General features: G+C 37.8%; 4 protein-coding genes across 5 annotated transcripts in view; 2 read left to right on the top strand and 2 right to left on the bottom strand.

The window, feature by feature from the left end:
- LOC306843810 (midasin-like) overlaps window positions 1-11,248 on the top strand; it is a gene marked incomplete at its 5' end in the record, with an annotated part of 51,655 nt that extends 40,407 nt beyond the window's left edge. Inside the window, 27 exons of the mRNA XM_079375484.1 lie at window positions 107-253; window positions 499-625; window positions 708-813; window positions 911-1,026; window positions 1,284-1,703; window positions 1,876-2,099; window positions 2,444-2,581; window positions 2,663-2,841; window positions 2,928-3,089; window positions 3,305-3,442; window positions 3,843-3,981; window positions 4,132-4,427; window positions 4,681-4,816; window positions 5,445-5,758; window positions 5,858-6,013; window positions 6,411-6,512; window positions 6,673-6,871; window positions 7,043-7,207; window positions 7,290-7,447; window positions 7,923-8,012; window positions 8,152-8,267; window positions 8,458-8,632; window positions 8,855-8,928; window positions 9,080-9,194; window positions 9,360-9,426; window positions 9,541-9,683; window positions 10,004-11,248. Of these exons, the coding sequence (XP_079231610.1) occupies window positions 107-253; window positions 499-625; window positions 708-813; window positions 911-1,026; window positions 1,284-1,703; window positions 1,876-2,099; window positions 2,444-2,581; window positions 2,663-2,841; window positions 2,928-3,089; window positions 3,305-3,442; window positions 3,843-3,981; window positions 4,132-4,427; window positions 4,681-4,816; window positions 5,445-5,758; window positions 5,858-6,013; window positions 6,411-6,512; window positions 6,673-6,871; window positions 7,043-7,207; window positions 7,290-7,447; window positions 7,923-8,012; window positions 8,152-8,267; window positions 8,458-8,632; window positions 8,855-8,928; window positions 9,080-9,194; window positions 9,360-9,426; window positions 9,541-9,683; window positions 10,004-10,189 (4,388 nt within the window). The 3' untranslated portion in view covers window positions 10,190-11,248. The remainder of the gene's footprint in view (window positions 1-106; window positions 254-498; window positions 626-707; window positions 814-910; window positions 1,027-1,283; window positions 1,704-1,875; window positions 2,100-2,443; window positions 2,582-2,662; window positions 2,842-2,927; window positions 3,090-3,304; window positions 3,443-3,842; window positions 3,982-4,131; window positions 4,428-4,680; window positions 4,817-5,444; window positions 5,759-5,857; window positions 6,014-6,410; window positions 6,513-6,672; window positions 6,872-7,042; window positions 7,208-7,289; window positions 7,448-7,922; window positions 8,013-8,151; window positions 8,268-8,457; window positions 8,633-8,854; window positions 8,929-9,079; window positions 9,195-9,359; window positions 9,427-9,540; window positions 9,684-10,003) is intronic.
- Window positions 11,249-11,948: 700 nt separating this feature from the next.
- Window positions 11,949-18,743, top strand: LOC306844373 (katanin p60 ATPase-containing subunit A1-like). 2 transcript variants are annotated; one of them, XM_079376457.1, is made up of 11 exons: window positions 11,949-12,197; window positions 12,463-12,625; window positions 12,717-12,859; window positions 13,926-14,112; window positions 14,535-14,650; window positions 14,770-14,875; window positions 16,613-16,771; window positions 16,881-17,007; window positions 17,366-17,497; window positions 17,595-17,721; window positions 17,812-18,743. In XM_079376457.1, the coding sequence occupies exons 2-11, from the start codon at window positions 12,464-12,466 to the stop codon at window positions 18,008-18,010; spliced, it is 1,458 nt and encodes a 485-aa protein (XP_079232583.1). In that variant the 5' UTR covers window positions 11,949-12,197; window position 12,463; the 3' UTR covers window positions 18,011-18,743. The 2 variants fall into 2 exon arrangements, with proteins under 2 accessions (XP_079232583.1, XP_079232584.1); XM_079376458.1 differs by having other exon boundaries at window positions 12,007-12,197; window positions 12,407-12,625.
- Window positions 18,744-18,748: 5 nt separating this feature from the next.
- Window positions 18,749-23,472, bottom strand: LOC306844372 (glycoprotein integral membrane protein 1-like). Its single transcript, XM_079376456.1, has 8 exons — window positions 23,310-23,472; window positions 22,954-23,016; window positions 22,751-22,850; window positions 21,826-21,983; window positions 21,490-21,649; window positions 21,181-21,389; window positions 19,808-19,971; window positions 18,749-19,662 (listed from the first exon to the last, which is right to left on the bottom strand). Exons 1-8 carry the CDS (start codon window positions 23,397-23,399, stop codon window positions 19,563-19,565), a joined length of 1,044 nt encoding a protein of 347 aa, XP_079232582.1. The 5' UTR covers window positions 23,400-23,472; the 3' UTR covers window positions 18,749-19,562.
- A 449-nt stretch (window positions 23,473-23,921) lies between these two features.
- Window positions 23,922-26,771, bottom strand: LOC306844371 (tripartite motif-containing protein 16-like protein). Its single transcript, XM_079376455.1, has 6 exons — window positions 26,703-26,771; window positions 26,330-26,494; window positions 25,373-25,603; window positions 25,146-25,284; window positions 24,957-25,004; window positions 23,922-24,746 (listed from the first exon to the last, which is right to left on the bottom strand). Exons 2-6 carry the CDS (start codon window positions 26,408-26,410, stop codon window positions 24,193-24,195), a joined length of 1,053 nt encoding a protein of 350 aa, XP_079232581.1. The 5' UTR covers window positions 26,411-26,494; window positions 26,703-26,771; the 3' UTR covers window positions 23,922-24,192.
- Between the last annotated feature and the right edge of the window lie 234 nt (window positions 26,772-27,005).

Genomic DNA, 27,005 nt, shown 5'->3' with positions numbered 1-27,005 from the left:
TGATATGTTTGTGGCGTATTAAAATCATACGTGAGGTTGTATGAATTTTGAAAATCTCTCATGAATGAAAAAACTGAACTCTTTCTCCAATTTGTTATTGTTCCAGCCGAGTTAATTACCAATGTGCAGGCCCTGCAGAGCCTGACGGTGGACCGCAGCATGGAGCAGGAGAAGCAAAAGGCAGAGGTGAAACACATCCTTCTGCAGAAACAGAGAGCCCTAGCTGATCTCTTCAAGATTCTTGCACAAATCGGTCAGTCTGAGTCATTTCATGTGGTGTTAGAAAATTGATTTATAAATCAAGATTCTTTTGGTTCTGAAAGAAACGTAGAAATATTATTAAATTATAGTAGTTTTTAATTATAAAATGAATAAATATTTAATAACAATAATTAAGATAAAAGTTAATTTTATTTCATATGTTCAAAAATCTATTCCTTTTTCTACAATCTTGAATTGTATGCAGACAGCAGATTGATTGAGTTTGATTCTTTCCAGGTCTGTCCTACCGTAAAGGTCTAAATTGGGGTCATACAGCAGACCCAGATGAGACACTATATCTGCAGCCCATGGAGATGAAGATAGCCCTGTCTGCAGTCAAAACACAGGACAACAAGGAGCACACGTATGTAACCAGCGTCTACAGAATAGTGCCTGTCATAGAGTTAAGAGTCAGAGCCTGATTTTGATAGTAATAATGTTCACAGGTTATTTGCGGAGATGATGGATGCGTGGGGAGGCTGTGAGAAGTATTTCTATCGATCCTGGGCCAGACGCAACGCCATGCTGACGGCATTACAAAGCGCTGTTAAGGTGAGGTCCTCAAACCGATATAATGAGCAAAATTAAATATCTTCTTTAGATTTAAAGTGCTGTGTTTGTTTTTTTAATTCTTGCTCTGTCCTTCTAGGAGCTTGGGCTGGGAAATATACAACGATGCAGAGGTTTCTCTTCTCACCTGTTTAAACTTTTGCTGAGGCAAAGAGGAAGACTTGCCGGACTCACAGAGCACTGGGTCAAACTCAGGTACTGTCCTTTCAAGATTCATTAGATAGACTACTATTCAACTGTTTTCAACATTGATAATAAGAAATGTTTCTTAAGCACCAAAGCAGCATATTAGAATGATTTCTGAAAGATCATCTGACACAGAATTTTTGATGAGAATAAGACACCTTTATAAGCATTGAAAAACATACCGACTCCAAACTTTTGAATGGCCCATTGAAATACTGTATTTTCTGCTTTCATGTTTTCTGATTGTTTTCTGTTTAAAACAACAGGATGTTGATTGGCAGTATCCAGAGCATCAAGCCTGACACGCATTGCTCTGAAGATGATGTCAGCGGTCTCCCTCCTCAGAAGCCTCTCCAGCACTGGATCACCAGGGCTCAGTCTTCAGTGCTGCACTGCTCTGTTGTTATCCAGCAGCTCTCTTGGATCCTCCAGTGCTGTCCTGAAGGTTCTTCTGCAGCTCCTGCTGAGGCCAGGGAGGGGGAGGTCATGCAGGGTCAAGCCACACTGAGCCACCCATCTCCCATGTCCCCACACATCCAGCCACAGGCGTGTTTGCTGCGGAGAGGGGAGCAGGCTTGGAACGAGGTGCAGCAGAAGGTGGAGAACCTAATGAAGGAAGTGAAAGACCTGAAAGAGAAGCTGGATGGATTGGCCCAGGAATCCACAGAAAGAGTTGTCCATAGCTGGTAAGTATGAGAAACACATCACATTTGAATTGAACTGTTCAGGAAGTATGGAAATGTTGTGAAAATTTATTTATGTTAGTTTGATTTGTTTTAAAAATTTTATATTCAGTCTCTGTTCCTAATTCGATTTAAATTATGCATTAACATTTATATCCTGTCTCCTCCTTTATAGGGATCACTTCACACTTTGCTGTTCCTCTCTGGACCGGCTAGGCATCGTGGTGGGTCAGATGCCGGCTCTAGAACAACTCTTTATTCCTGATGGTATTCCGGTCCTCCATACCCAGCCTGCCCTCATCTGCGGTCTCCAGGCCATAAGGACAGAGGTGGAGACCTGTCTCACAGAGTTCACCACCTGGAAGACTCAGCTGCTTTCTATCAGACACTCACAGAAACGTAAGAGTACAGAGTGCTGTTCAGACCTTTGACATGTCCTGTTCTAACTTCCTCTTTCAATAGGAAATACAGTAATACCAGTGTTGTTGTTGACTAAAGCTGTTAAAAATATTTTTGAATAAAGCTGAAATTAAGTAAAATATACATATTAGATGGAAAAACTAAAAATGTAAAATGAACACTAAATTTAATAAAACTAAAATTTAAATAAATTAAAGCTAAATACAAAAATAAAAATGGCAAAGTAAAATTACTAAAATCACATCTTGCTTGCAATTATAATTTATAAGTGTAGTCTATATTGATCTAAATTTACCTCTTTTATTGTTCTTGGCTTCATGCAGGACGTTCCCATCCATTTTCTGCTGAGTTCTCCAGGCAGCTAGAGAAAGCTATAAACATGGTTCTGTGTGCGGTTCAGACGCTTGTTAAGAGGAAGGAGAAGGAAAAACCGGAGGATCAGCAGTCAGAGAGCAAGAGAGGTGGGAATTCACCCAGGATTTTACACAGAGCATGTTCGGGGGGGATCTGTTTGTGTGCTCATTTTATGTGTGCTTCTCTAGAGAGTGACTCGGAGGTGGCAGAGGAGCTCTTGAAACCGGGACACTTGGGCAGGTTACTGGAAGAAGATCTGAGTGCAGATGTGTCCAGTCTCTCATTACCAGAGGTCAATGGAGTCGTAACAGAGCTGCTGGAGAGACTTCAATCACACAGGGACGACTGCCAACCCCACCAACTGCAGGTCAGTCGCACACATACATAAACATTATTATCTGCAAACAGATTAAGCCTGAAAATAACTGTGTGTATTGAATATTTTATATGAAGGAACTGAAAGAGGCGTGTAGGGGTGTGGTGCGTTTGGAGCCCATGCTGTGTCTGTACTCTGAATTGGTGAGGTATTATCTGGCTGTAATGTTGGGAGCTCACCGTACCACAGGAAAGCTGCTGTCTGTCCTCACTAACATCTTCACTGAACTCGCACAGAAGGTATATTGTCTTTTGCTTTCCCTCATTGGTCAATGGAGCCTTGCTGAAACAGAATTGTTCAAGCTGAAAAGCTACTGTTTGCAACATTATTATTTAGTTTGACTTTAAAGCCTCTTTCCCCCAAAAACATTTAATTGTCCTTTTTTTTTTACATTTTTGTTATTCTGACCGTTTGTCTATCTCTTTCTCTCCCTCTCTCTGCTTTCTCTCTACAGGGTTTCTGTCTGCCCCAGGAGCTGATGGGAGGAGGAGACTGTGAGGGAGCGACACAGTTCCATGATTATGAGGGTGGAGGAATAGGAGAAGGTGAAGGAGTAAAAGACGTCAGTGACAAAATCGAGAACGAGGATCAGGTACATTAGTATGAGTAAACCACTGATAATAAAGCATTCGAACATTTAAACCATCTGAAATCTGGAATTAATCTGAATTGGTATTGAGCTTACATTTTACGTTATACTGAATTCTCACTTGAGTAAAACATCAAATGTGACCCTGGACCACAAAACCAGTCATAAGGGTCAGTTTTTTGAAACTGAGATTTATACATCATCTGAAAGCATGCAACAAGATCTTTACTTAATATCTTAATGATTTTGTGCTCCAGGGTCACAAATCGGAGTCGAAATTAAATTCAGAACTTGATTCAATTTGAAATTGTGATCTTGATTGAAATTTAAAAACTGGACTGGTGTCAAAATGAATTTCTGAACTGGAATCTAAATGAATTTCTGAACCTTTGCCTTTGTACAGGTTGAAGACACCTTCCAGGAGGGTCAGGATAAGAAGGAGGAGGAGCAAAACAAACAGGACATTAAAGAGGAGGACAATGCCATTGAGATGTCTGAAGACTTTGATGGAAAGATGCATGACGGCACAGACCATGAGCCAGGTGACTGCACTTACTGTTACTCTATTAGATCACAGATTGAACTGAAAATGGTTTTAGCAGGTGCAAATAGTACAGTATATAACTTGAATTTCACAATCAATCAAAGATTAGAAAAAACATAATGACATGAATCTCTCGTCTCCTTTTTAGGGGAGGATGAAGAAGACTCTGATAAGGAAGAAGATGAGGAGCTGGATAAGAAGATGGGGGATCTGGGTGATGGTCAGACAGATACGCTGGACGAGAGAATGTGGGGAGATGATGAGGATGATGTTGACAGTGATAAAGAGGAAGAATCTGGTCCAGGAATGGATCAGGGAGAGTCAGAACTGGTGGCAAAGGATGACAACATGGATGCTGGAGAGACAAACAAAGATAAGAACCAGGACAAAGATCACCCAAAAGATGAGGAAGAAAAGGAGAAAATCCATGAACAGCTGGATGAGGTCAGTCCTTCAACATTTCTATTGTTTTTGTTTTATTTAGACAGGACAGTGTAAAACGGACAGGAAGCAATATGGGATAGAGAGGGGGAAAGATCCACGAGCTGGGATTCAAACTCATGATGCTCGAAGCGCAACGGCGCTATATGTCAATCTTCACCATTTCTTTCCCTCAATATCAAAACTGAGACCCAATGGAAGAGATTATGATAATAGGTATATATTTAACAACATGTTCATGTGTGTGTGTTTGTAGCGTGAGTTTGATGAAAATGAAGTAGACCCGTACCATGGTAAGCAGGAGAAGGCGGCAGAAACAGACGCCATGGACCTGCCAGATGATCTCAACCTGGATGAAGATGGCAAGGATGAAGAGGGAGGAGAAGGAGACGGTATGTTCAGTATTCAGGCATCTCCTCTAACAGAAGATATATTACCATTCAAAACTTTAGGGTTGATAATATTTTGTAAAGAAGTCTCTTATGTTCACCAAGGTTACATCAAAAATACAGAAAAACAGTAACATTGAAAAATATTATTACAATTTAAAATACTTTTTTTTTTTTTTTATATATATATTTTTAAAAATATAATTTATTCCTGTGATTGCAAAACTGAATTTTCAGCATCATTACTCCAATCATCAGTGTCACATGATCCTTCAGAAATCATTTTAATGTCATGATCATTTGCTGCTCAAGAAATGGTTGTGCTGCTTAATATTTTTGTGGGAATCGTGATGATGTTTTTTTCAGGATTCTTTGATGAATAAAAAGTTCAAAAGAGCAGCATTTATTTGAAATAGAAATCTTTTGTAACATTATAAATGCCTTTACTATCACCTTTGATCAATTTAATGCATCGTAACCAAAAAGGTTAAACCAAAATATTTCTTTTTTAAAAAATCTCTATAATTACAAACTTTTGAACGGTAGTGTACATGTACTATAAAATTGGTTTAACTCCAATTATTATTCATTTGTGCATTGTTTTTTTACACACTTTTTCCTTTTGTTTCAGAGGAGAATCCATTTGATATAGATGACAAACTCATGGAGGTGGATGAAAACAAGGAAGAAGAGAAAGACGGATCGGAGGAAGGTGGAGATGAGATGACAGATGAGCAACAAGAAGGACAGATAGAGGAACAGGGAGAAGAAGACAAATCAGAAGAGAAGGAGGGAGAAGAAAAATCAGAGAATCAAGAGTCTGAAACGGATGAAAGAGGAGAGAATGAAGAAGAGGAGAAAGAGGAGGAGGAGAAAAATAAAGGACAGGAAGAAGGGCAAGAGGAGAACAAGTCCATACCAGCTGATCAAGGGCAAAAACCAAAGGTGTGTTGTTCAAAAGTAATTTGTTATGGAAATGAGTAGGTATACAAACATGCAGAGGAAAAAAGACTTGCCTAATAATTGAAATCTGACATTTCACAGGAGGAAGAGAAAGAGGGTGAGGATGATGAAGCACCGATGGAATCTGCAGAGAGGAAGGAACATGCGTCAGATGGACAGACAGGAGAGGAGAACGTTCAGAGTGACACGGCAGTAGAGCTGGCTGGAGCTGCGTCAGAGAGAGACCAGGCAAAGGAGGTGCGCAAGTGTCAGCCTTACAAAAAAAAAAATAGGTTTAAAAAATATATTTAAAAAAATTAACTTTTTTTTTCTACTTGTGCCCTTGTAATCTCTAATCAAAAACATTATGCCCATTAATGGCAGGAGTGTAATCTCTCCTTTCCAGTCACCTGTCACTCACATGAGATTACAGCAATTAGCAATGATCCAACAATCCAATCAGTTATCAGTTCCCAACAGATATGAAGTCCCCTTTCACTCAGATATACTTCACAATAGGGAAAATTAGAAATGATTTCCAAGCCTGGAAAGTCATGGATATTTAATCAAATCTTTAAATGAAATTTCTATAGTGAGTATAAAATTTCAGAGCTCAGTTAAGTAAATCAGTTACGTAAATGATCCATGTCCACAGGAGGACGGCAGCGGGGCCGCAGATGCCTGTCAGTCTGAGGGACACGACTCCAAGCTGATGGCCAGGACGAGTTCACACAAACAGAGGCAGAGAAACACGCAGGTCAGTCAGTGTGTGCAATAACATCCTGTTTCACTTGACAATTATTTGCTCATTTATTTAATTGCGGTATTTTGTTTTGTTGCTGAGAACAGTGGAGTTTTAACATAAAGGCATGAAGTGTAAAATATAGAAAAACTGATGTCCTCTCTTTATTTACCAGAGCTTCAAACGCAAACCTGGACAGGCAGATAATGAACGCTCAATGGGTGATTATAATGAGCGTGTGAATAAACGTTTGCGTACGGTTGACAACAGAGAGGAGAAAACACAAGATCACTCTCAGCCCAACACACAACAGGAGTCTGACCTGTACGAGCATGTAAAACAGGGAGAGGAGAGATACGATGCTCAGACATATGGTGAGGATTTGTTTACTGTTATGTATATTCTGCCTTTCATTTTTTGTAAAGTGCACAATATATGTTTAATTTTGTAATTCAGAAATGTTGAGCTGTGTGCTGTAAGACAGGTTTGAATCCTCCCTGCAACGTGTTCCAATCCATGTAAACATTCTCTGATTATCTTCGTAGATGCTGCAAGTGCAGAACAACAGAAGCCGACTGGTGTGAAACAGGAAGAGGAGGAGGAAGAAGACGACATTGCAATGGACATGGAGGAAGAAAAGGACCTGCAAACCATTGAAGCCCAGGAGCTTAAACCAGAGAAACTAAACGACAATAAAGCTTCTCAGAAAGGTGGAATATTAACATCCACCAACTGCGTGCACATACATGTAACCTGTGTGTCCATGTTTAACGTCCAGCCATTCTCTATCAGGTTTGGAGTGTGGGGACATGGAGGCACAGAAACAGGCCGATGACGAAGAAAAGGAGAAGCCAGAGACACAGAGGAGCAGTAATGAAGAAGAGATGAAAGAGAGGAGTGATGAATCCACCATCCACACTGTGCCTGAGTTACTGATGGACATGCAAAAGGTATGTTGATTTATGCTTACTCCAGAAAGTTTGTTTTTCTGAATGAAATTAATACTTTAATTCAGCAAGGATGCATAAAATTAAGCAAAAGTGACAGTAGAGACATCTATAATGTTGCAAAAGATGTATATTTCGAATAAATGATGTCCCTTTGACCTTTCTAATCGTTAAGTTGTTTCCTGAGCAGCAAATCAGCATATTAGACTGATTTCTGAAGGATCATGTGACACTGAAGAATAGAGTAGTGGAGTAACTTGGCAAGCACAGGAATAAATTACATTTTAGAACAGAAAACAGTTATTTGAAATTTTAACAATTTTCACAATATTTCTGATCAAATTAATGCTTCCTTGGTTGGCATAAGAGACTTTTTTTTTTTAAGTGTTTAAAAAATATGTAATGATCCCAACCCGTAGTGTCTAATCTATATTACATTCGGCATATATGGATTGTACAGCAATTTGTGTTCTATCAGGTACCACTGAAGAACCCAGAAGAGCTGAGAAGAGAGATGGAGCTGCAGTTGGAGGCCTGGCAGAGACAGACTTTAGGATCCCAGGAAGAGGTGACACCTTTCATAACACTAGTCACATGACAACTGAGCTTCTTCTCTTTACCTCACATATTGAAACGGTAATAAATATATATTTTTTCATTCATCAATCCATTTCTTTGTTTTTTCCTTCTTACTCCATGTCCCTCAGGAGAGTGGGGCAGCAGCGCTGTGGTATCAGTACCAGGCCCTGACGTCTCCTCTATCTCAGCAGCTCTGTGAGCAGCTCAGGCTTGTCTTGGAGCCCACACAGGCTGCCAAACTCAGGTCGGTCCTTTACCTTCCCATCCAACCTCAAAAGAAGCATTTCTACTTAATGAATGATCATTTAAAGGAGTATCTTCTCTGATGTCGTTCTTTCATTGGTCATATTTATCAGTTCAGACCTCAACATTTGGGTTTTCTTTCAGTTCTCCTCAACAGTTTTCCATTAACACTATTTATTGATCCTAAACAGGGGAGACTTCCGCACAGGCAAACGGCTGAACATGCGCAAGGTCATTCCTTACATCGCCAGTCAGTTCCGCAAGGATAAGATCTGGCTGAGGAGAACAAAACCCAGTAAGAGAAACTACCAGATCTGCCTGGCTGTGGATGACTCCTCCAGTATGGTGGACAACCACTCCAAACAGGTAGTCTCCCAAAATCACTTCAGATATTAAAAACCACCTACTGAATTCAAATTAACTAGGTTGTTACAATATTACATGTGTAGTATTAACATAATATCAGCATAGCGTTTTTTATATTGCGATACCCCTAATTTGAACCTCTTAAAATGGAAAGAGGAAACCTCTTAAAATTACCCTATTTATTTTAATAAACATTGTATTTGATATTGTGTGTCTCTCTAGCTGGCATTTGAGTCGGTTTCTGTCATAGTGAATGCGCTCACACTTTTGGAAGTGGGTCAGGTGGCTGTGTGCAGGTGAGTTCAGTGGAGGTTCTTTTCTTTTTTTTTTTACTCTTATGGCTGAGTAATATTGGTGCAGATTCTCAGTTTTTCTATTTTTGCTTTAAATTAATTAATGCATGCATTCACACACTAATTTATCCATCTTTTATCTCCTTTGCTGTAGTTTTGGAGAGAGTGTCCAGCTGCTCCATCCCTTCCAACATCAGTTCAATGACCAAACAGGAGCAAAAATACTGCGGCTCTGCCAGTTCCAGCAGAAAAAGACCAGAATAGCTCAAGTAAATATCTCTCTGGACTTTATGATTTTCTTGATTTTGTTAAATTTAAGTCATTTTTGTGTTTTATGTTACATTTATTTGTATGATCTTATGTTTTTAAAATGACGACTGTCAGATTCTATCCCACTGAAAATTAAAAGCATTTGGAATATTTTTATCTTTCAGTTTTTAGAGACTTCAACAAATATGTTCATGGCAGCCAAACAGCAGACCCCTGGCTCAACAAACCCTGGTAAAATAATTGATCACATTGATGTAAAACAAAGCAGCCCGTAGTTATGAGTCTTGTTTACTCTCTGATCGAATGCATTTCTTTCATTTGTTTTTTTTTTTTTCCTCTTAACAGAAACGTCTCAGTTACTGCTAATAGTATCTGATGGTCGTGGTTTGTTCTTGGAGGGGAAAGAGAGAGTCGCAGCTGCCGTTCAGGCTGCTCGCAGCGCAAACATCTTTGTCATATTCGTAGTGCTGGATAACCCAAACTCCAGGGTGAGGAATCTGATTGGATTTTGTGTTCACAATGCAGGTTTAGCTAAACTAAATAAAATAGAAAAAAAATCTATTTGTTTTGACATTATCTAAATTAGTAAAATGAAATGCATTTTGAAGATACTCAGTGATCCCCAGGTTTATTTTTATTTTTTTAACTTTAGGTCATTATTTTGCATTTATAATTAAGTTTATCTTAAAATTATTTGAATTATATTTATTATAATATAATTACTTAAATACTTTCATACTTAAACTAATAAAATAAATATGCATTCTAAATTGCAGTGTATATTAATATATGAATCTCTCCATGTTAGGATTCCATATTGGATATCAAAGTACCCATATTTAAAGGGCCGGGTGAGCTGCCAGAGATTCGGTCCTACATGGAGGAATTTCCCTTCCCCTTCTACATTATCTTGCGAAATGTGAACGCCCTCCCAGAGACACTCAGTGATGCTTTGAGACAGTGGTTCGAACTTGTCACAGCCACAGACCAGTAATGGACCACATGGAATCAAATTAAGAGGGGCCAGAAGACACAACTGTAAAACTGATGTTCCACTGCTGCTAGTCGTCCCAAACATCAGTGCACACACACACACAAACAAAAAGACATTAGAAAGGCTGCTGTACATGTGCCTTTTTTTTTTTTTTTTTTTTTTTTTTTTTTTTAGTTTGATTGAAGTGGTTTCTCCTTTTCATCACCACAGTCACCAGGAATTGTTTTCCCGTTGTTACCATCAATCAACTTTGCACATCTTTTATTTTTTTCTTTAACTGCAAAAAAATGTGATGCCTGTGTGTGGAAAAACTTCCGTTGAACTGACTGAATGTTGACTGAAGAGACCTCCAACCCAGGAGTGTTTCCCACCCCCTTTCTTGTCCTGTATGCGTCCAGTTTGTAAATGTGAATGTGACATTTAGTGTGAATGGCACTGCCAATGTTTGATAATATCATATGCAAAAAAAGTCCAACTGCATATCAGTAATCACCTTCAGACCCATTTATGGTTAATGGCATCCAAAACAAACTATGTGCCTTTACAAAAACCCATGTTCCCATCTAGACAGTTTGGTAAAAAAAAAAAAAAAAAAAAAAACTTTGGTACTGACTCATCACCCACACTGTATATTTGAAAGGATTCGAACTACTGAATCACTGGCTATTTCTTCTTTACAACCAGAAGCACAATTTCTGCAAGTGAAGGACACTTTTTGAAAGCTCTTCTAAATTGTCTGTTATTTCAATCACTGTTCTATATCCTACAGATCTTAGATATTTAACCTCATAGCCAATAGCTGCATCTCTTACTAGACATGTCTAGTTTTAAACATTTCATTTTGAAGTATTTTGATTGTTACATTTTTCCACTCGGGCTGTGGATTCTGTGACAAAGAAAGCAGCATCAAAAAACTAACTCTTTCATCATGTACACATTGTCCAAATGCAACAGTAACCCGGTATACGTCCATGGTCTTCTGTCATTTTCCTCATCTTGGTTCATGAAATGATACTTGCCAATAACCGTGGAAATAACAATAAAACATTTTTGACATGTTTTCATTATGATCTGAATTGATAGTTGACTTGATTGTAATGAGAAGCTGTGGATGAAAACTTGACCGATTTGATGACTTTGATATCACACAAATTTGCCTATGGATATAATTTCTGGAAGAGTAAAAGTGAATCACCTCAAGCATTAATTTTGAGTGGAAGCTGTTGTTAGGGTTAGGTTCTACATTAGTAATACAATTTTTCCATTTATCAGGCATGTTAACATTATTTTATGCGGTTGTAGTAGTCCTTATTTAGCAACTTGGAATTATGACTATAATTTATGTTGTAAAACAAAATGAGAAGATAAATTCAATTAATGTTAATCACAGATCTTTTACGCCTAAATCAAAAACTGCTATTCTAAAAATTGATTCCTAATAGAACTCATATTTGCAATACTAAGTTAATTCTATTCTGAGTTTTATGACTACAAAATGAACAGCTCTATTAAAAAAGCACAACGTTGCCTCGGTGTAAGTAACCTTTTAACGACGATGTATTTTTTTATATTTTATTGGTGCCTTGTTTCATTTTTACAATGTGCATAACGTTGTTTTATTAAATTATATTCCTGTAATTACATTATTTTTCTTTAATTAGATATTTTAGTTTATGTATTTAGTTAATTCAGTTTATATAACTGAATATTGTATCCCCCATGCTACACTTTTATTTTGAAAAAATATTCTCGCGCTTTTGACCTTTATGTTGACAAGCAGCGACGCGGGAGATATTTACTTTTGCTTCCGCCTTCACAGTCTTAAGTGCCCTTCCCAAACAAGTGAAATTATGAGTTTGCGTGGAGCCTAAATTGTTTGAAAATATGATCCTCGCCCAAAGCAGCACATAATGAGTTTTGATCCGTAATAACGGTTGAATGCTGAGCCGTTACGAGCATCTTTCATGGAAAGTTTTACACGCTTCAGAGACTGATCACTTCTTCACAGGTTTGTACAGTTCAACTCCACAACTACACACACTGCTATAATACACAGTTTAAATGTTTGTTTTGACGTAAGATCATAACGTTTAATGCTTATATTTTCCCAGTAATCCCCGAATCAGTTTATGGATACTGTCTGTTTGTTTATGTGGTTTAAATGAGTGTTATTAACTGACACCATTTGCGTTTTCAAATGTTGTTTGTATTCTTTAGGCATAAAACATCTTTCCATAAGTCTTCAGCTGTGTCTCATATTTGAACTCTTGCAGAATGAGTTTGGTGGAGATCAATGAGAATGTGAAGCTGGCTAGAGAATACGCCCTGCTGGGAAACTACAGCTCTGCACTGGTCTGTTATCAGGGGGTCCTGGAGCAGATCAGAAAATACCTCTGCTCTGTCAGAGACTCCTCTCTAGAGCAGAAATGGCAGCAGGTTAGAGTTCCTCCCTGGGTATTGTTCAGACTGTCTGAAAGTATGATTCAGGCTATTTAATGCCTTTGTGTGTTCATTGTGTCTCATCCAGGTTTTTCAGGAGATAAATGAGGAAACGAAGCAGGTTCGGGAGATCATGGCAACACTTGAGAGCTTCCAACTGCAGTCGACCCCATCCAAACCCAGCAGCTTTGGCCAGGAGAATGACATTATGCCTGTTCATATGGAGCACAGGTATATGTCCATGTCTGGCTTTATTATAAACTCTACCGACAGTCATCACAGAGTCACACAAACTCTTTTACTCATGCAATTAAGATATGTGTATAATACATTTGAAGTAAGAATTCTGCCTGTTTTATAGAGTACAACAAGGTGTTTTGTATTGCAAGTCATCAAACTTTCCATAATTTCGACCAGCTCTGTATCAGGCACCTGATTGATTGTGTCTAATGAAGACTAAACTGGTTGAAACCTTGTACTTGGCTGTGATACAATTTTCTGCAGATTTAATATCAGTGTGCGAACATCTGCTTTTTTGTTGTTTTATATTGCATGTTTTCCCAATTTGGGCTTGAGATATATACACCTATTTGACAATTTTTTCACTTTTCACTTCATTTCCCATGGTCATAGAAACCTTTATAAAAGCTTGTGGAAATCTTCAGAAACCTGAGAGTTTTTACAGTTTTATTTCCAGGCCTCAAAAATGGATTGGGCATTTAATAATGACATTAAAAAAGAATAAATACATTTTTAAAAAGTAAATTAATTATAATATCTTTTTTAAATATCATGAAAAAAACATACTAAATAGTGAAAATTTTAATTTAAATAAGTAGACTTAATTTTTACAATTTATTACAATTTTCACTTGCATGAAAATATGCCTTTTAAAAACAAGATTTAAGAATCCTTATCCAGTATTTCAAACAACTGGAAATTCATTGGCCACACTGTGTGGGAATCCTGTCTTTAGTAGTTGTTGTTGAGTTTTAAAGCCCCCATCAACACTCCTATCATGTGAATTAGATTAAGATCTAAATGGCGTCCCTCCGTCTCTCAGGCCCTCATTCTCTTTCATGCCTCCCTTGAGGCTAATAAAGGGCCCTTGAGTCTGTTATATAAACCATAATCTGATTATGAAGTACCATTTGAATGAGCGATTACAGCCATGTTAATTAGTTCATTCCATTCAGCACAATAAAAATAAAATTGCTAAAGGGAGTCCCTTCAGAGTCAGCACTGTCACACTGTATATCCTGACACTACATGCATGTGTCTGTGTGTTGGTGAACAGGCCATCTCCATGTGTAGTGCGGAAATCCTCCGGTCCTCATAAAGAAAGCAAAGGCCACGGGAACCGATTGAGCGCTGGCCCCCGTAACCAACCACGACCCTCGCCGCGTGTTGCCAACGGTGACAAGGGAAAACCACAGAAAGGCAAAGAAAAGAGAGAAAACCCATCCAAGCCAAAGGATGACAGGGTAAGAACATGTGGATCCATTTCCTATTTCTGTCTACTGTTTGAACAAGGCTTATTGTGTCATAAAGTGCTTGCATTCACAATATTTACTCAAAGGATCAGATGCCTTTTGCTGTATTAATGTTATGAACCTGTGATACCAGTTATTGACCTCAAAGCAAACAGTTCAGAAAGAAAGAAAGAAAAATAGGTTTCCTTTGTGCTCTTCACTAGAAGCACTTTGGTTTTTGTCCAAAGATTGAAATAACAGAACTTGGTGTACTTGCAGGTCATTTGGTTGAAGTCTTCTTAATCTGATGTTACCATTTTTTGCAAAGCCATTTGCAACAGTCTCTAATTTAGCAGAAAAGCCCATCAGAACCTTTTGCCAAAAAAATTATTTAAAAAATAATTTGATTTGATGAAACTCTCTGCCCTCTGTAGAACAAAGCGGAGTGTGTGGAGACGGAGGTGAAGAGGTTTGACAGAGGAGGAGAGGACAAAGATCTGATTGAATCTCTGGAGAGAGACATCATCTCCCAAAACCCCAATGTCACGTGGTAGGTTCATCTACTTTCATCTCACTTTTCTCCAGAAAAGCTCTCATTTTGTTTTTTTAAATATCCCCTATTTACAAAAATAATCAGTCATGGATAATGGTTTTTAATTTTTAATATAGGGATGACATTGCTGACCTGGTGGAGGCCAAGAAGCTTTTGAAGGAAGCCGTGGTTCTGCCCATGTGGATGCCTGAGTTCTTTAAAGGAATAAGACGCCCGTGGAAGGTATGAATACAAGAAAATCACATATGCTCGTATGGATTTCCAAAAGCCCCATCCTAAATCTTTCAGATATCAATGGTGAACGTTTCACAGTGCCATACTGACCACAGCTTCTTTTATTTAATCATAAATACAATAAAAACAGCAATATTGTGTCGTAATATTACAATTTAAAGTAACATTTTAATGTTTTTAAATATACTTTTTCTGTAATGTAAAAGCTACATTTTCAGCAGCCACAGTTTCAGTCTTGAGTGTCACATGATCCTTCAGAAATCCTTGTAGTGTGCTGATTTGGAGCTGAAATATGCACAGCTTATGCTGAATTAAAGCCACAGTGTATTGTTCTTGATCAAAATTGACCTGATTAACTTGAAAAATAACACATTTCCGTGTAATAACTACATTCATGATGCACAGTCACCATATGAAAAAATTAAATGCACGAAAACACATCACTTCCACAAGGTCTTGCCCAAACTTCAAAGACCTGTTTAAATGAATAAAACTAGAGGCATTTGTTACTTGTACTTTTTATCATGTAAACTACCTATATAGGCCTACAGCATGTTATTTTTCCCTGACATGGCCAGGATTAGTTTTGGCTTTGTTTTTGTGCTTGCTGAAGGTAATGATCGAAAAGTAGTGTGACCAATAGCATGCCAGCATTTTACATCATTGACCACTCATGGTGTGTGTGAGAAGGTGCATCTACGGTCAAAGCGAGGCAAATACGCGTACATAGTAAAGTGTGTTTGACTTAAAGCGGCGCGGCTCAGACCGATCGGTGTTTGACATCAGAGTACCTCGAGCGCGTTTTGAAAGCATAAGGAACCATTGATGTCATACACCGATCGCTCTGCACACGCAAACACAGCCGGGGCAAATGGCAGGTATGGTCACCCTAAAGAGGGGCACACGTCGCATCGCAACAGAGTATGCTGGCCATATCATACATCTAAGCATATGGCACACATTGTTCAGAGGAGAACGCTGGAAAATACGACAGAATTGATGATACTGGTCTGTATTTACAGTACGGTTCAGCTGCGCGCGACAACGCTGCCAGTATTAATAGCACAAGAAAAGGCGCCTAATTAGAAAGACCAAAGAAATCGCGTTTGAAAGGAACCGTAACCCTGAAAATGAAATGTCGAGGGAGGAAATAAATAAATGAAGAGATGAATACATTCATAAATGAACGAATAAATAAATACATAAGTAAATAAATGAATTCATGTATTTAATTATTTCATTATGTATTTAATGATTTATTTATATATTTAAACATTTATTTAATTTTGAGTAATTTGGCCCTCCATACTCAAGCACTTCCTATGAATATTGAAAACAGTTGTGCTGCTTGATATTTTTGTGGATTCTTTTTTGTGGACATTTTCTCAGGATTCTTTGAGTTCAAAAGTACAGCATTTGTTTGAAGTGGAATTTTTTTTTGTAATTGTATAAATCCCTTAACTGTTACTTTGGAGTAATTTAATATGTCCTTGCTGAATGAAAGTATTAATTGCAAAAAAAAAGTATTACTAATTGTTTGAGAGAGTATTATTTAACAGCTGTATATCTCACTTTCATATATATGCATTACCATCCACTTTTTGGGTAATCTTTACTGCATTATATCTTACATATATGCTATATTTTATCCTGCATTATGTGTATATATACGTTTTATATTATATTTCTGATACACACAATAACTGAACTCACATATGTTTTCAGGGAGTGTTGATGGTGGGTCCTCCAGGCACAGGAAAGACATTGCTGGCCAAAGCTGTTGCCACTGAGTGCCGAACCACCTTCTTTAACGTATCCTCCTCCACCCTCACCTCCAAATACAGAGGGGAGTCTGAAAAACTTGTGCGGCTGCTGTTTGAGATGGTAAAATCACTTTCTGCGCAACTCCTCATTAATAAATGTAAAATGGTTGCCAAACTACCTTTGTTTTATCATCATACATGCATACATTTGTGTTTGCATGTTCATACAGGCACGCTTTTATGCCCCCACCACCATCTTCATTGATGAGATAGACTCTATATGTAGCCGTAGAGGAAACTCAGAGGAACATGAAGCCAGCAGACGCGTCAAAGCTGAACTACTTGTCCAGATGGATGGTACTGCTTCATACAAATTGTAGCTATGGCTTTAAAAGTTATTAACGTTCAGTAATATTGTCAATTTAACTGCACAGACACTATTGGAAGAGAATAAAATTTGAATTGAGCTGGATAATGAAACTAACTTTGCAACATTGACACTGTTATTGAATTGAATTAAATCAACATCTGATATAAGCTGAATAAACACTATTGTCATCTTTAGGGCTGCTTATTTGAATTCATAATTGAGCTGTATAATGACACATCTTCTGTAGAGTTGCTTTACTGCTGAAATGGAATTCATTTCATTCTTGTGTATTAATGTGAAGCCGCTCTGACAAAAAAAATTAATAAATACACCTTGTGTTCCCAGGTGTTGGTGGGATGTCTGAAAATGACCCTTCGAAAATGGTCATGGTACTGGCAGCCACCAACTTCCCATGGGACATCGATGAAGCTCTGAGACGCAGGCTAGAGAAGAGAATTTACATCCCACTTCCCTCAGGTATTCAGAATTACCCATCATTCCAGCTTAATACATCTCAGCTCTAGATACATAAACATAATGAAAGTATTTAAAATGATCATTTGTATTACTGTAGCTGAAGGAAGAGTGGAGTTACTCAAGATCAGCCTGAAGGAGCTGGAGTTGGCCAATGATGTCAACATGGACAAGATCGCTGAGCAGATACAGGGATACTCTGGCGCTGACATCACCAATGTTTGCAGGTGCAGCCTTTTGTGTGCAACCTGAAATTATTTTCAATGTTTAAAGTGCCACAATTCTAGAAGTGATTTGTTGTTTTTGAATAATTGCAGGGATGCTTCCCTGATGGCAATGAGAAGGCGGATTGAAGGCTTGACCCCTGAGGAGATACGAAACTTGTCGAAAGATGAGATGCACATGCCCACTACAATGGAGGACTTTGAGACGGCACTCAAGAAAGTGTCCAAGTCTGTATCTGCTACTGACCTAGAAAAATATGAAAAGTGGATAGCGGAGTTTGGCTCCTGCTGATGATGCTAAATAATCTTAATTGATCCTCCTTAGTCGCCCTTAGCACTTTGAAAGACTGAGGGCCAGTTTCACTAAATCTCAGAGCACTTCCACCCTGTACCAGACTGAAATCAAAGGGTAGTAAGTCTTGCCTCGCATGAGGTTTGTAATCTTGTGTACAGATTCATAGTAATAGAATTGGTTTTGCATCTACAGGACTTTTCAGAGCTGATTAGCTTGATTCAAGTTAAGCTTTCTCTTGAGCTGAAGTTCACTCACATGAATTTGTAAGGATGAAGGCTGAACTAATTATCCAGTAAATCCATAGGGCTGGTATCTGGAAAACCTGTTTTGGCACCCTTATAACAAACAGCCTTACTGTAGTGTAGACAATAATGTTAATGTGGACACAGGAGTTGGCTGCTCGTTTTGTCTTATAAAAATCACTGCCAATGACCAAAGACCAGCAAACCCTATTCTCTGTTGTCTCCAAATGCTACTTGTGGTGAAAAGCTATGCAAGATAAAATGTTTACTGCTCCTGTGGTTGATTTAAAAGCCAAAGTTTCCAGAGTTGGACAATTGTCTTAATGATGAAACCAGTGTGTCTTAAAGGCGTGAACAGCACTTGACTTTTATAAACATTATGGAACCGGTTTCTGGTTTCTTTTCATTACTGACATTCCATTGCCATGATCAAGTTGTAAAATTATGTATTTTGTTGAATAAATATTTTTTAAAAGACTCACTGAGACAAACTCATTTGTGCAGAATTTACTCTTGTAACAAACTGTGAAGAAAAACATCATAACATGCATCACAATAACACAGAAAATGACTGATATCATTAACAACTAATGACAGGGCTACAATGAAATATATGCACCCTGTTGAAATGTTTAAAATACAACGCTTGAAATGACTGAAATGTTGTGATGGGGAATACTTTGACTGCTCAGGCTCAAGTGTACAAATCATCATTTCATTCATCTAATGCAAGTCAGAGTTGAAATGTATTGCTGGCGTGCATGCTTAACATACCAGGCAATATCTCAAGCAACATGAATATTAACATTAAGCAACACAATTTTATACAGGCCATTTAAAAATATAGAAATAATCCATTTAAATAATATGGACAGTTGAAAATCAGGTGTTTAAGTTATTTTGATGGTTCTTTACATTAACTTAAATTGATTATTTGTCAGTTTTTTTAATGCTATACCCTTTACTTGTCAGTAAAGATGCAGTCACGTCCATACAACAGGCAATAACAATTCCTAGTATTACCATAAAACAACCACTTTAGTGGGAAAAAGGCAAGGATATTTTTAGGGACTGTGCTTATTTAAATTTATGCACCTGTTCCACCTCACAATGTAGTGACAAATACAAAAAATAATTAGCTGATTAAGCTGTTAAACAGACACAGATGTGAAAATAGAAATCTGTTTCATTAGGAAATGTTCGGGAATATTTTTTTTCTTTTAAAGTGCTACACTGAAATCATTGGTATAGTCAACCAAATAAAGCCACATAACCAAACTAATGAGAATGCATCCATCACTTTTCTATCAAAATGCTTTTTCTGTTGTTTCTCCCTCCATGTTATCTATTAGCCTCTGTTTTTCATCATCTGGCATCAGAGTCTCTGGATTCAAATGAAAGAATCCTCTAAGAAAGACAGAAGAGAAACATGTATTATTTATGTGATATTCAGCCAACTAACCCGTATACCACTTCTAATCCAGCTGTGTTTAGGTCTACAGTACTAAATTAAATGGCCATGCATTTGGTGCAGGTTCAGTGTAGGCTGTACCTGTGTTCACAGGTGGGGAACAGAAGATCCAGGATCTTAATGATGACAGCTGAACCTGCAACACCAACCACCACCACCCACATGATCAAGAAGAAGAGTGGGATAGAATCAGACCAGAAGCGCCTCAGTTTCTCTCTCAGACCCTCGACCCACTGACACACCACCTGCCCACACACACACACAATAACAATACATGAGGAAAACAACACTATTGAGAAACAGAACATTTAAAAAATGAGGAAATTAAGGTCATCCAGAGTTACTAGTTTAAAAAATGTATTAATTATACATTTTTTCTTAATTATATTTACAAAGGTTTGGGAACAGTACATTTTTTTATGTTTTAGGTCTCTCACACTCACCAAAGAAAAACAGTAATATTGTGAAATATTGTTACAATTTAAAATAATTGTTTTCTATTTGAATTTATTAATTTTCAGCAGCCATTATTCCAATTTTCATTGTCACATGATCCTTCAGAAATCATTCTAATATGCTGATATCCTGCTCAAAAAACATTTCTTCCTATTAATATTGAAAACAGTTGTGCTGCTTAATGTTTTTGTGGAAACTGACTTTTTAGGATTCTAGTACTGGGTTGGACACCCTTTTGCCTTCAGAACTGTCTTAATTCTTCGTGGCATAGATTAAACAAGGTGTTGGAAACATTCCTCAGAGATTTTGGTCCATATTGACGGCTGCACATCCATGATGCGAATCTCCCGTTCCACCACATCCCAAAGGTGCTCTATTTGATTGAGATCTGGTGACTGTGGAGGCCATTTGAGTAAAGTGAACTCATTGTCATGTTCAAGAAACCAGTCTGAGATGATTTGAGCTTTGTGACATGGTGCATTATCCTGCTGGAAGTAGCCATCAGAAGATGGGTAAACTGCAATTTACTCAGGTAGGCTGTGGCGCTTAAACAATGCTCAATTGGTACTAAGGGCCCCAAAGTGTGCCAAGAAAATATCCCCCACACCATTACACCACCACCACCAGCCTGAACCGTTGAGACAAGGCAGGATGGAACCATGTTTTCATGTTCTTTACGCCAAATTCTGACCCTACCATCTGAATGTCGCAGCAGAAATCGAGACTCATCAGACTAGGCAACGCTTTTCCAATCTTCTACTGTCAAATTTTGGTGAGCCTGTGCGAATTGTAGCCTCTGTTTTCTGTTCTTGGCTGACAGGAGCGGCACCTAGTGTGGTCTTCTGCTGCTGTAGCCCATCTGCTTCAGCGTTCGACGTGTTGTGCGTTCAGAGATGGTATTCTGCATACCTTCTGTAACGAGTGGTTATTTGAGTTACTGTTGCCTTTCTATCATCTCTAACCAGTCTGCCCATTCTTAACAGTACACAGTCACTTACACTATAGGAGGACATGGACCCACTCAGAGGAGACCCAAGCAGCAATGAATCTGAAGTCCTTTCCTCTTCCTCTCTGGACTCGTACAGAATTTCAGGGTCCATCCGCAAGGGTGTTTCAGGAAGTTTCCCCGGAGCCGCGATCTCCTCCTGAGTGGTCTCTACATGTTTGAGTAGATAGTGGCTGGTGGTGTTAAGCACTTGGTCTTCGACTGTGAAGACAGAAAACCATTCATAAAAATCCTTCCAGTTATAGCATCACAGTCATTTTTGGAGATTATAAACAACTATCATTTTACTCCACAAATCTACCTGTATTACTTATAGACGAATTAGTCACCAAGACGTCACTCTCTCGTGGGATGGCAGAGAGCTTGCTTCTTGATGAAGGGTAAATATTGGTCACCTGTGTGATCTCCTCAGAGCTCTGGTTCCACAGGATCTCCACCTCACACACGTCTGGCTGCTGGACCTACAAAATATATGGCATCAAGCATTCATGTGCACAGCCTCATTCTAGTGTTTGGATCCGTTCCAAAGCATTAAAGCTTCCATTCCATGTATAAGCTGAATTACTCTATAAAGGACATAACAGATATGCAAAAGATTTCAGTTGTCAGTCATCATTTATAAGGTAACGATTAAGACCTTTTCATCTGCCAGCTGGATTATCTCCTGAGTCAGGACGAGTAACAGAAGCTGCTCTCCAGCATCACTCTGAACATATGACTGATTCACCATCAGCCTCAGCTCACTGCTGACCAAACCATCCGCCAGATTACTAGAGCTCACATTTGAACCATCCACTGTAAACACAAAGAAAAATTTAATTTCCGTTATTGCAGGAATAGTTCACCAAATATATAAAAATGTACGCACCCTCAAGCCATCCCAAATATGGAGTTTGTTTCTTCATCAGAACAGCAAAAATTTTACATTACATCATTTGCTCACCAATGGATCCTCTGCAGTGAATGGGTGCCGTCAGAGTTCAAACAGATGATAAAAAATAAAAATCACAATAATCCACACAACTCCAGTCCATCAAGAAAAAAAGCAATATTATGGATACAGGACTCATAGCCTATTTTAGCTGGAAGCAATGGTTTAAAGTTAAAAATGATGTCTTGATGAATTGCAAGCACGCAGATTTTTAACAAACTGGAAGGACTGGAGTCATGTGGATTCTTGTGATGTTTTGATCAGTTATTTGGACTGTCATTTTGACGGCACCCATTCACTGCAGTGGATCCACTGTTGAACAAGGGATATAATGTTAAATTTTTCTAAATCTGTTTCCATGTAGAAACAAACTCGTCTACATCTTGGATGGCCTGATGGCCTGATGGATTTTTTCATTTTTGTGTGAACTATTCCTTTAATGTTAGTTAATGTATTAACTAACAATGACCTATACATTTACCGCAGTACTTATTAATGTACTTATGTAGTATTTATGTTAGTTAATTAATAGTTTATGTTAGGTCGGATATATTTTCTTTGCATTTTTCATTGTTAGTTAGAAGAACTGTAATTATTTAAATGTAAAAAGAAGGCAGACAAAGATACATACACAATAGAGCAGGACATGTCATCCTTGTGACTCCTGAAGACTTGAAAGGAGCTCCATTAATGAACGTTTCATTGTCCAAAAGACCTATATTTAAATTTATCTGAAAGCAGGGATGAGAAATCATTTTAAACGATCATGCCTTCACAAAACATAATACGGATGTGATGGATGTAAATTAATTATTCCACGAGTTATTATCTTACCTGTACAGTGTACTTAGTCTGGTTAGTTTCACTAACCGCTGTCACATTTAACACAACCGTTTCCTGTGAAACAAACCACATACACCATGACAAACGCGTTTGTTTACACGATTCCGACTTGACAGCAATGTGCTGAAGTTTTTCAATGCTGACAGACACTGCTTTGGGTAAACTACCCGTGAATATTAAACCGACGATATCTTTAAACGTGTCAGACAAACTATGCATTGTTAAAACACAAACAAATCTCTACTAACTTGACAGATATCCAGACTATCTGATAAGCCTTTGTACTCCTACACGTGAATTTATCAGAGAGACAGTAAACTGCCTAAAATATATTAAATGTCACCCACCGTGGTTATTTGTTTCGATTCTGCATTGGCCAGGGCAAACAAGACGCTTAAACAAACAACCGTTAAATGTATTTTCCACATAGACGCCATTTTTTTCACGCTAGATATCAACAAACAATACGTGAATTAAAATGCTCGCATGACGCTCTGCGCGTAATGACGTAATTTCGGTCATTCCCATTTGGCTTGACGTAGCATTGTTATTCAGAACTCTTATGCCCCCTATTGAATATTAGGGTAAAGCTTCATACATTTTGTAATGACAACTCTTGGATTCATCTTTTTTGTCCCTAGGAACAGTTAGTTTACTTGTAGTAACCAGTGAGATTTTACATCTTGCGCTTTTACTTGTGAAATTTTTTGTGATATTTTTGTTACTACATTTTAATAATTTTTTGTTAGGCTACTCCATTTTAATTCATTTTTATAAAAAAAAAAAAATAATAATAAAATTATACTACAATTTCACAAACTTCTTTTGGTAAGGAAATTCCTAGATGGGAAAATAATTTATACCTTACACTGTATAAAGTGTTTTGTCCTGATAGATTTTCCTTGTTCAAATTTGTGAGAAGAATGTTATTGCTAATAATGTCTGTCCAACAGTCAAGTAGCAAACATTTCACTTTATTAGGGCTTGTTTTATTGCTCAGCTGAGATTCTCCTGAATTCTTTCATAGGTCAACAGAAAGGGGGAAAAAAAAATACAGGCTATAAAATTTCAAAATGTTTTGTTTTACAAACAGAAACATATTTGCATTTTCAAAATATAATCATTCCTGTCATACTACTTGTACGTTTTTTTTAATATGTGATAACATTGTGTATGTTAATGTTTATATACTGTAATGCTGCTTTTAGATAAGGAGATCACAATACTTGTTTATGGATCACATAATTTCACTGAGGAGAACACATTAGTGTTTGACCCAGAGTTGTCTAGATTGAGCTGATCTCCAGAACCTGATGCACTGAAACAAAACCCAGGATACAGGGGTTGAGTGAATGTGGTTTGGACACGGTGTAAGAGGGTAACTGTATCAGAGACACTGTAGAAAGACAGAGTTCCTGCTTTGTAGTCCACAAACACACCCACCCTAGAGGATAGAGGCCTTGGGATTTCAGTTTTAATGCTCTTATGCCAGAAAACAGGCTTGGGAAAACACTGCAGACTCCAAGATGTGTTGTTGTTTCCAAACATACCGACTAATCCCTTTCCTCTGCCACTAATTTCTTTGTACGAGACTGATATGTGCACACAGCCCCCATTCCATTCCACCTCCCAATAGCAACGTCCAAACACACTCTCCTTACAAAACACCTTGCAGGGGAACTTATAAATCCCTAAATGCTCAGTGTACGTCATCTGTCTGTTGTTCTCAGAGAGGACGAGATGTTCAATCGCTGTGTTGGGATCAAGAGTAAAGCTGCAAAAATCTAAGGAAAACGATTTAGAAATGATGTGATTGTTATTGTCAGTTATGGCCGACAATTGAAAAAAATCGGTTGTTTTTGTAAATTTTGTAAATTCTAAATTTTTAAAATACTACACATACTGTATACTATATACTGCATGACAATGTGACAAGTTTCACATATAGCTATAGTCACATAATAGTGCAGGTTTTTGTGTTTTTTTTTACTTACATTGTTTAAAGTGATTCCTGGTTAATGGTAAAATCTGAATTCTTGCCACTATAAAAGAAGAGAGATCAAGTGCCATTACAAGAAAAGTTTAATACTGTAGATTGCATGCTATATTTGTAGTGCAAAATAACATAAATTAAAATAAAATAAAATAATTTAAATTATTAAAAGTTGGATGGAGTCTCTTACCAACAGAGATGATATTACTGATCTCCTCCTGACAAAAATCTTCAAAATGTTGTTTTAGATCAGTGAGAGATTTCCTCAGTCCAATATGATTAACAGTCATACCGGATGACTCCTCAGATTCAGAAGAGGCAGAGAGATTCTGAAAGGTGTATATTAAGAAAAATATATATTTTTTTAATGTTTTGCACTGAACCAGATAAAATGCCTCAGGCAGCCTGTGGCTTTACCTTGAAAGGCAAATGTTGCTCTGTGTGTGAATGTTGATCCAGCTCTGTGTCTCTCCTCTGGAGATCAGCGATCTCCGCTTCCAGCTGCTCCAGGAGTCCTTCAGCTCGACTCACTTCAGTCCTCTCCTGATCTCTGATCAGCTGTGTCACTTCATGCTGTCTTTTCTTAATAGAGAGGATGAGCTCAGTGAAGATTTTCTCATTGTGCTCCACTGCTGTCTGAGCAGAGTGCTGGGAGGAGACAGAAAAAAGTAGTCCAGTTTAAATTCAATCAGCCAAACTTCGATTTTGGTCTGCTCTTCTTACTAAGCTGACTTTAGAACTGCTTTTGTGATATGTTTATGAGGATTCATTGTAATTGCACATAAAAAGGGCAACCAGCGAATTATTATACAAAATATCTTTCTTTATGTTGCACAGAAGAAAGAAAGTCGCACAGGTTTAAAATGACATGAGGTAAAGAGTAAAGGGTGAATTTTAATTTCTGATGTTTTTAATTCTCCAACAAACACTATGACTATACAAAATACATTACTTTGGAGTCAGTAGCTCTGTTATGTTCACCAAGGCTGCGTTTATTTGATTAAAAATACAGTAAAAACAGTTATATTGTGAAAAATCATTATAATTTAAAATTACTATTTCCTGTTTCAATACGTTTAAAAATGTAATCCAATACTATGCTGGCAAAGCTGAATTTTCAGCAGCCATTACGAGTCACAGCAAGTGTCACATGATCCTTCAGAAATCATTCTTGGTGATCAAGAACCAGTTCTTATATTATAGCGTCAGCAACTGCACGCGATCACACACACACACACACACACACACAACGTGAATTGTGCCCCCCCCATTTAAATGCATCTTTGTTGAATAAAAATATTAATTTCTTTGAAAAAAATATTACTGACCGAAAACTTTAGAACTATAGTGCAAAACAAAATAATCACCTCTCACCTTCAGTGTGTTCACAGCCTGTTTCAGCTCCTCTATTGTTTTCTGTTTCTCCTGGATTTTCTGCCTGGTTGTTCTCTGCATCTTCTCAACCTGGTTCTGTGGATAAACTATACTCCTTTATGATTCCAGGGACCGAGTCAACATGATAGAAACTGGTTCTGCGTTCTATGTGTGATGGTCAAATGAAAAGCGAAACTTTGGTCATGTGGTTGAATAGGAGGCTTAAGGTTTCCTAGCTACAGTAACCAATGCTGTGCCTCATACTGTAGATGTTAATATATGTGATTATTCTTATAAAGATTACAATTTTGCGATCATTTTACATTGGGAGATTTTCAAAAACTTATACTTCTTCATAATAAGTAATCATTACCCAGTCCACATGGTGTTTCTGCGGTGCGAGCCTCATATCTGCACAAGCGAAACAAGGACGCAGAAAGTGAGTTTGAGGTTTGTACTGAAGCAGGTTTCAATCGAGTTTCACAAAAGAAGTTAAACACGTTATACTAGATTTAATGAGTACTGTATGTTAATAATACAGTACACGATGACATCTCACATAGACCTAGATCTGTTTTCTTCTCGCGAGGGTGACTATCTGACACTTTATATTTATTTACATTTTGCAGATAGGCCTATGGTGAAACGGAAATGTGTGTAGGGCGTTTTTTTTTTT

The sequence above is a fragment of the Barbus barbus genome, assembly GCF_936440315.1.
Source record: "Barbus barbus genome assembly, chromosome: 24".
Taxonomy (NCBI): domain Eukaryota; kingdom Metazoa; phylum Chordata; class Actinopteri; order Cypriniformes; family Cyprinidae; genus Barbus; species Barbus barbus.
The sequence above is the reverse complement of the archived record's forward strand: the minus strand, read 5'-3'. Positions and strand labels throughout refer to the sequence as shown.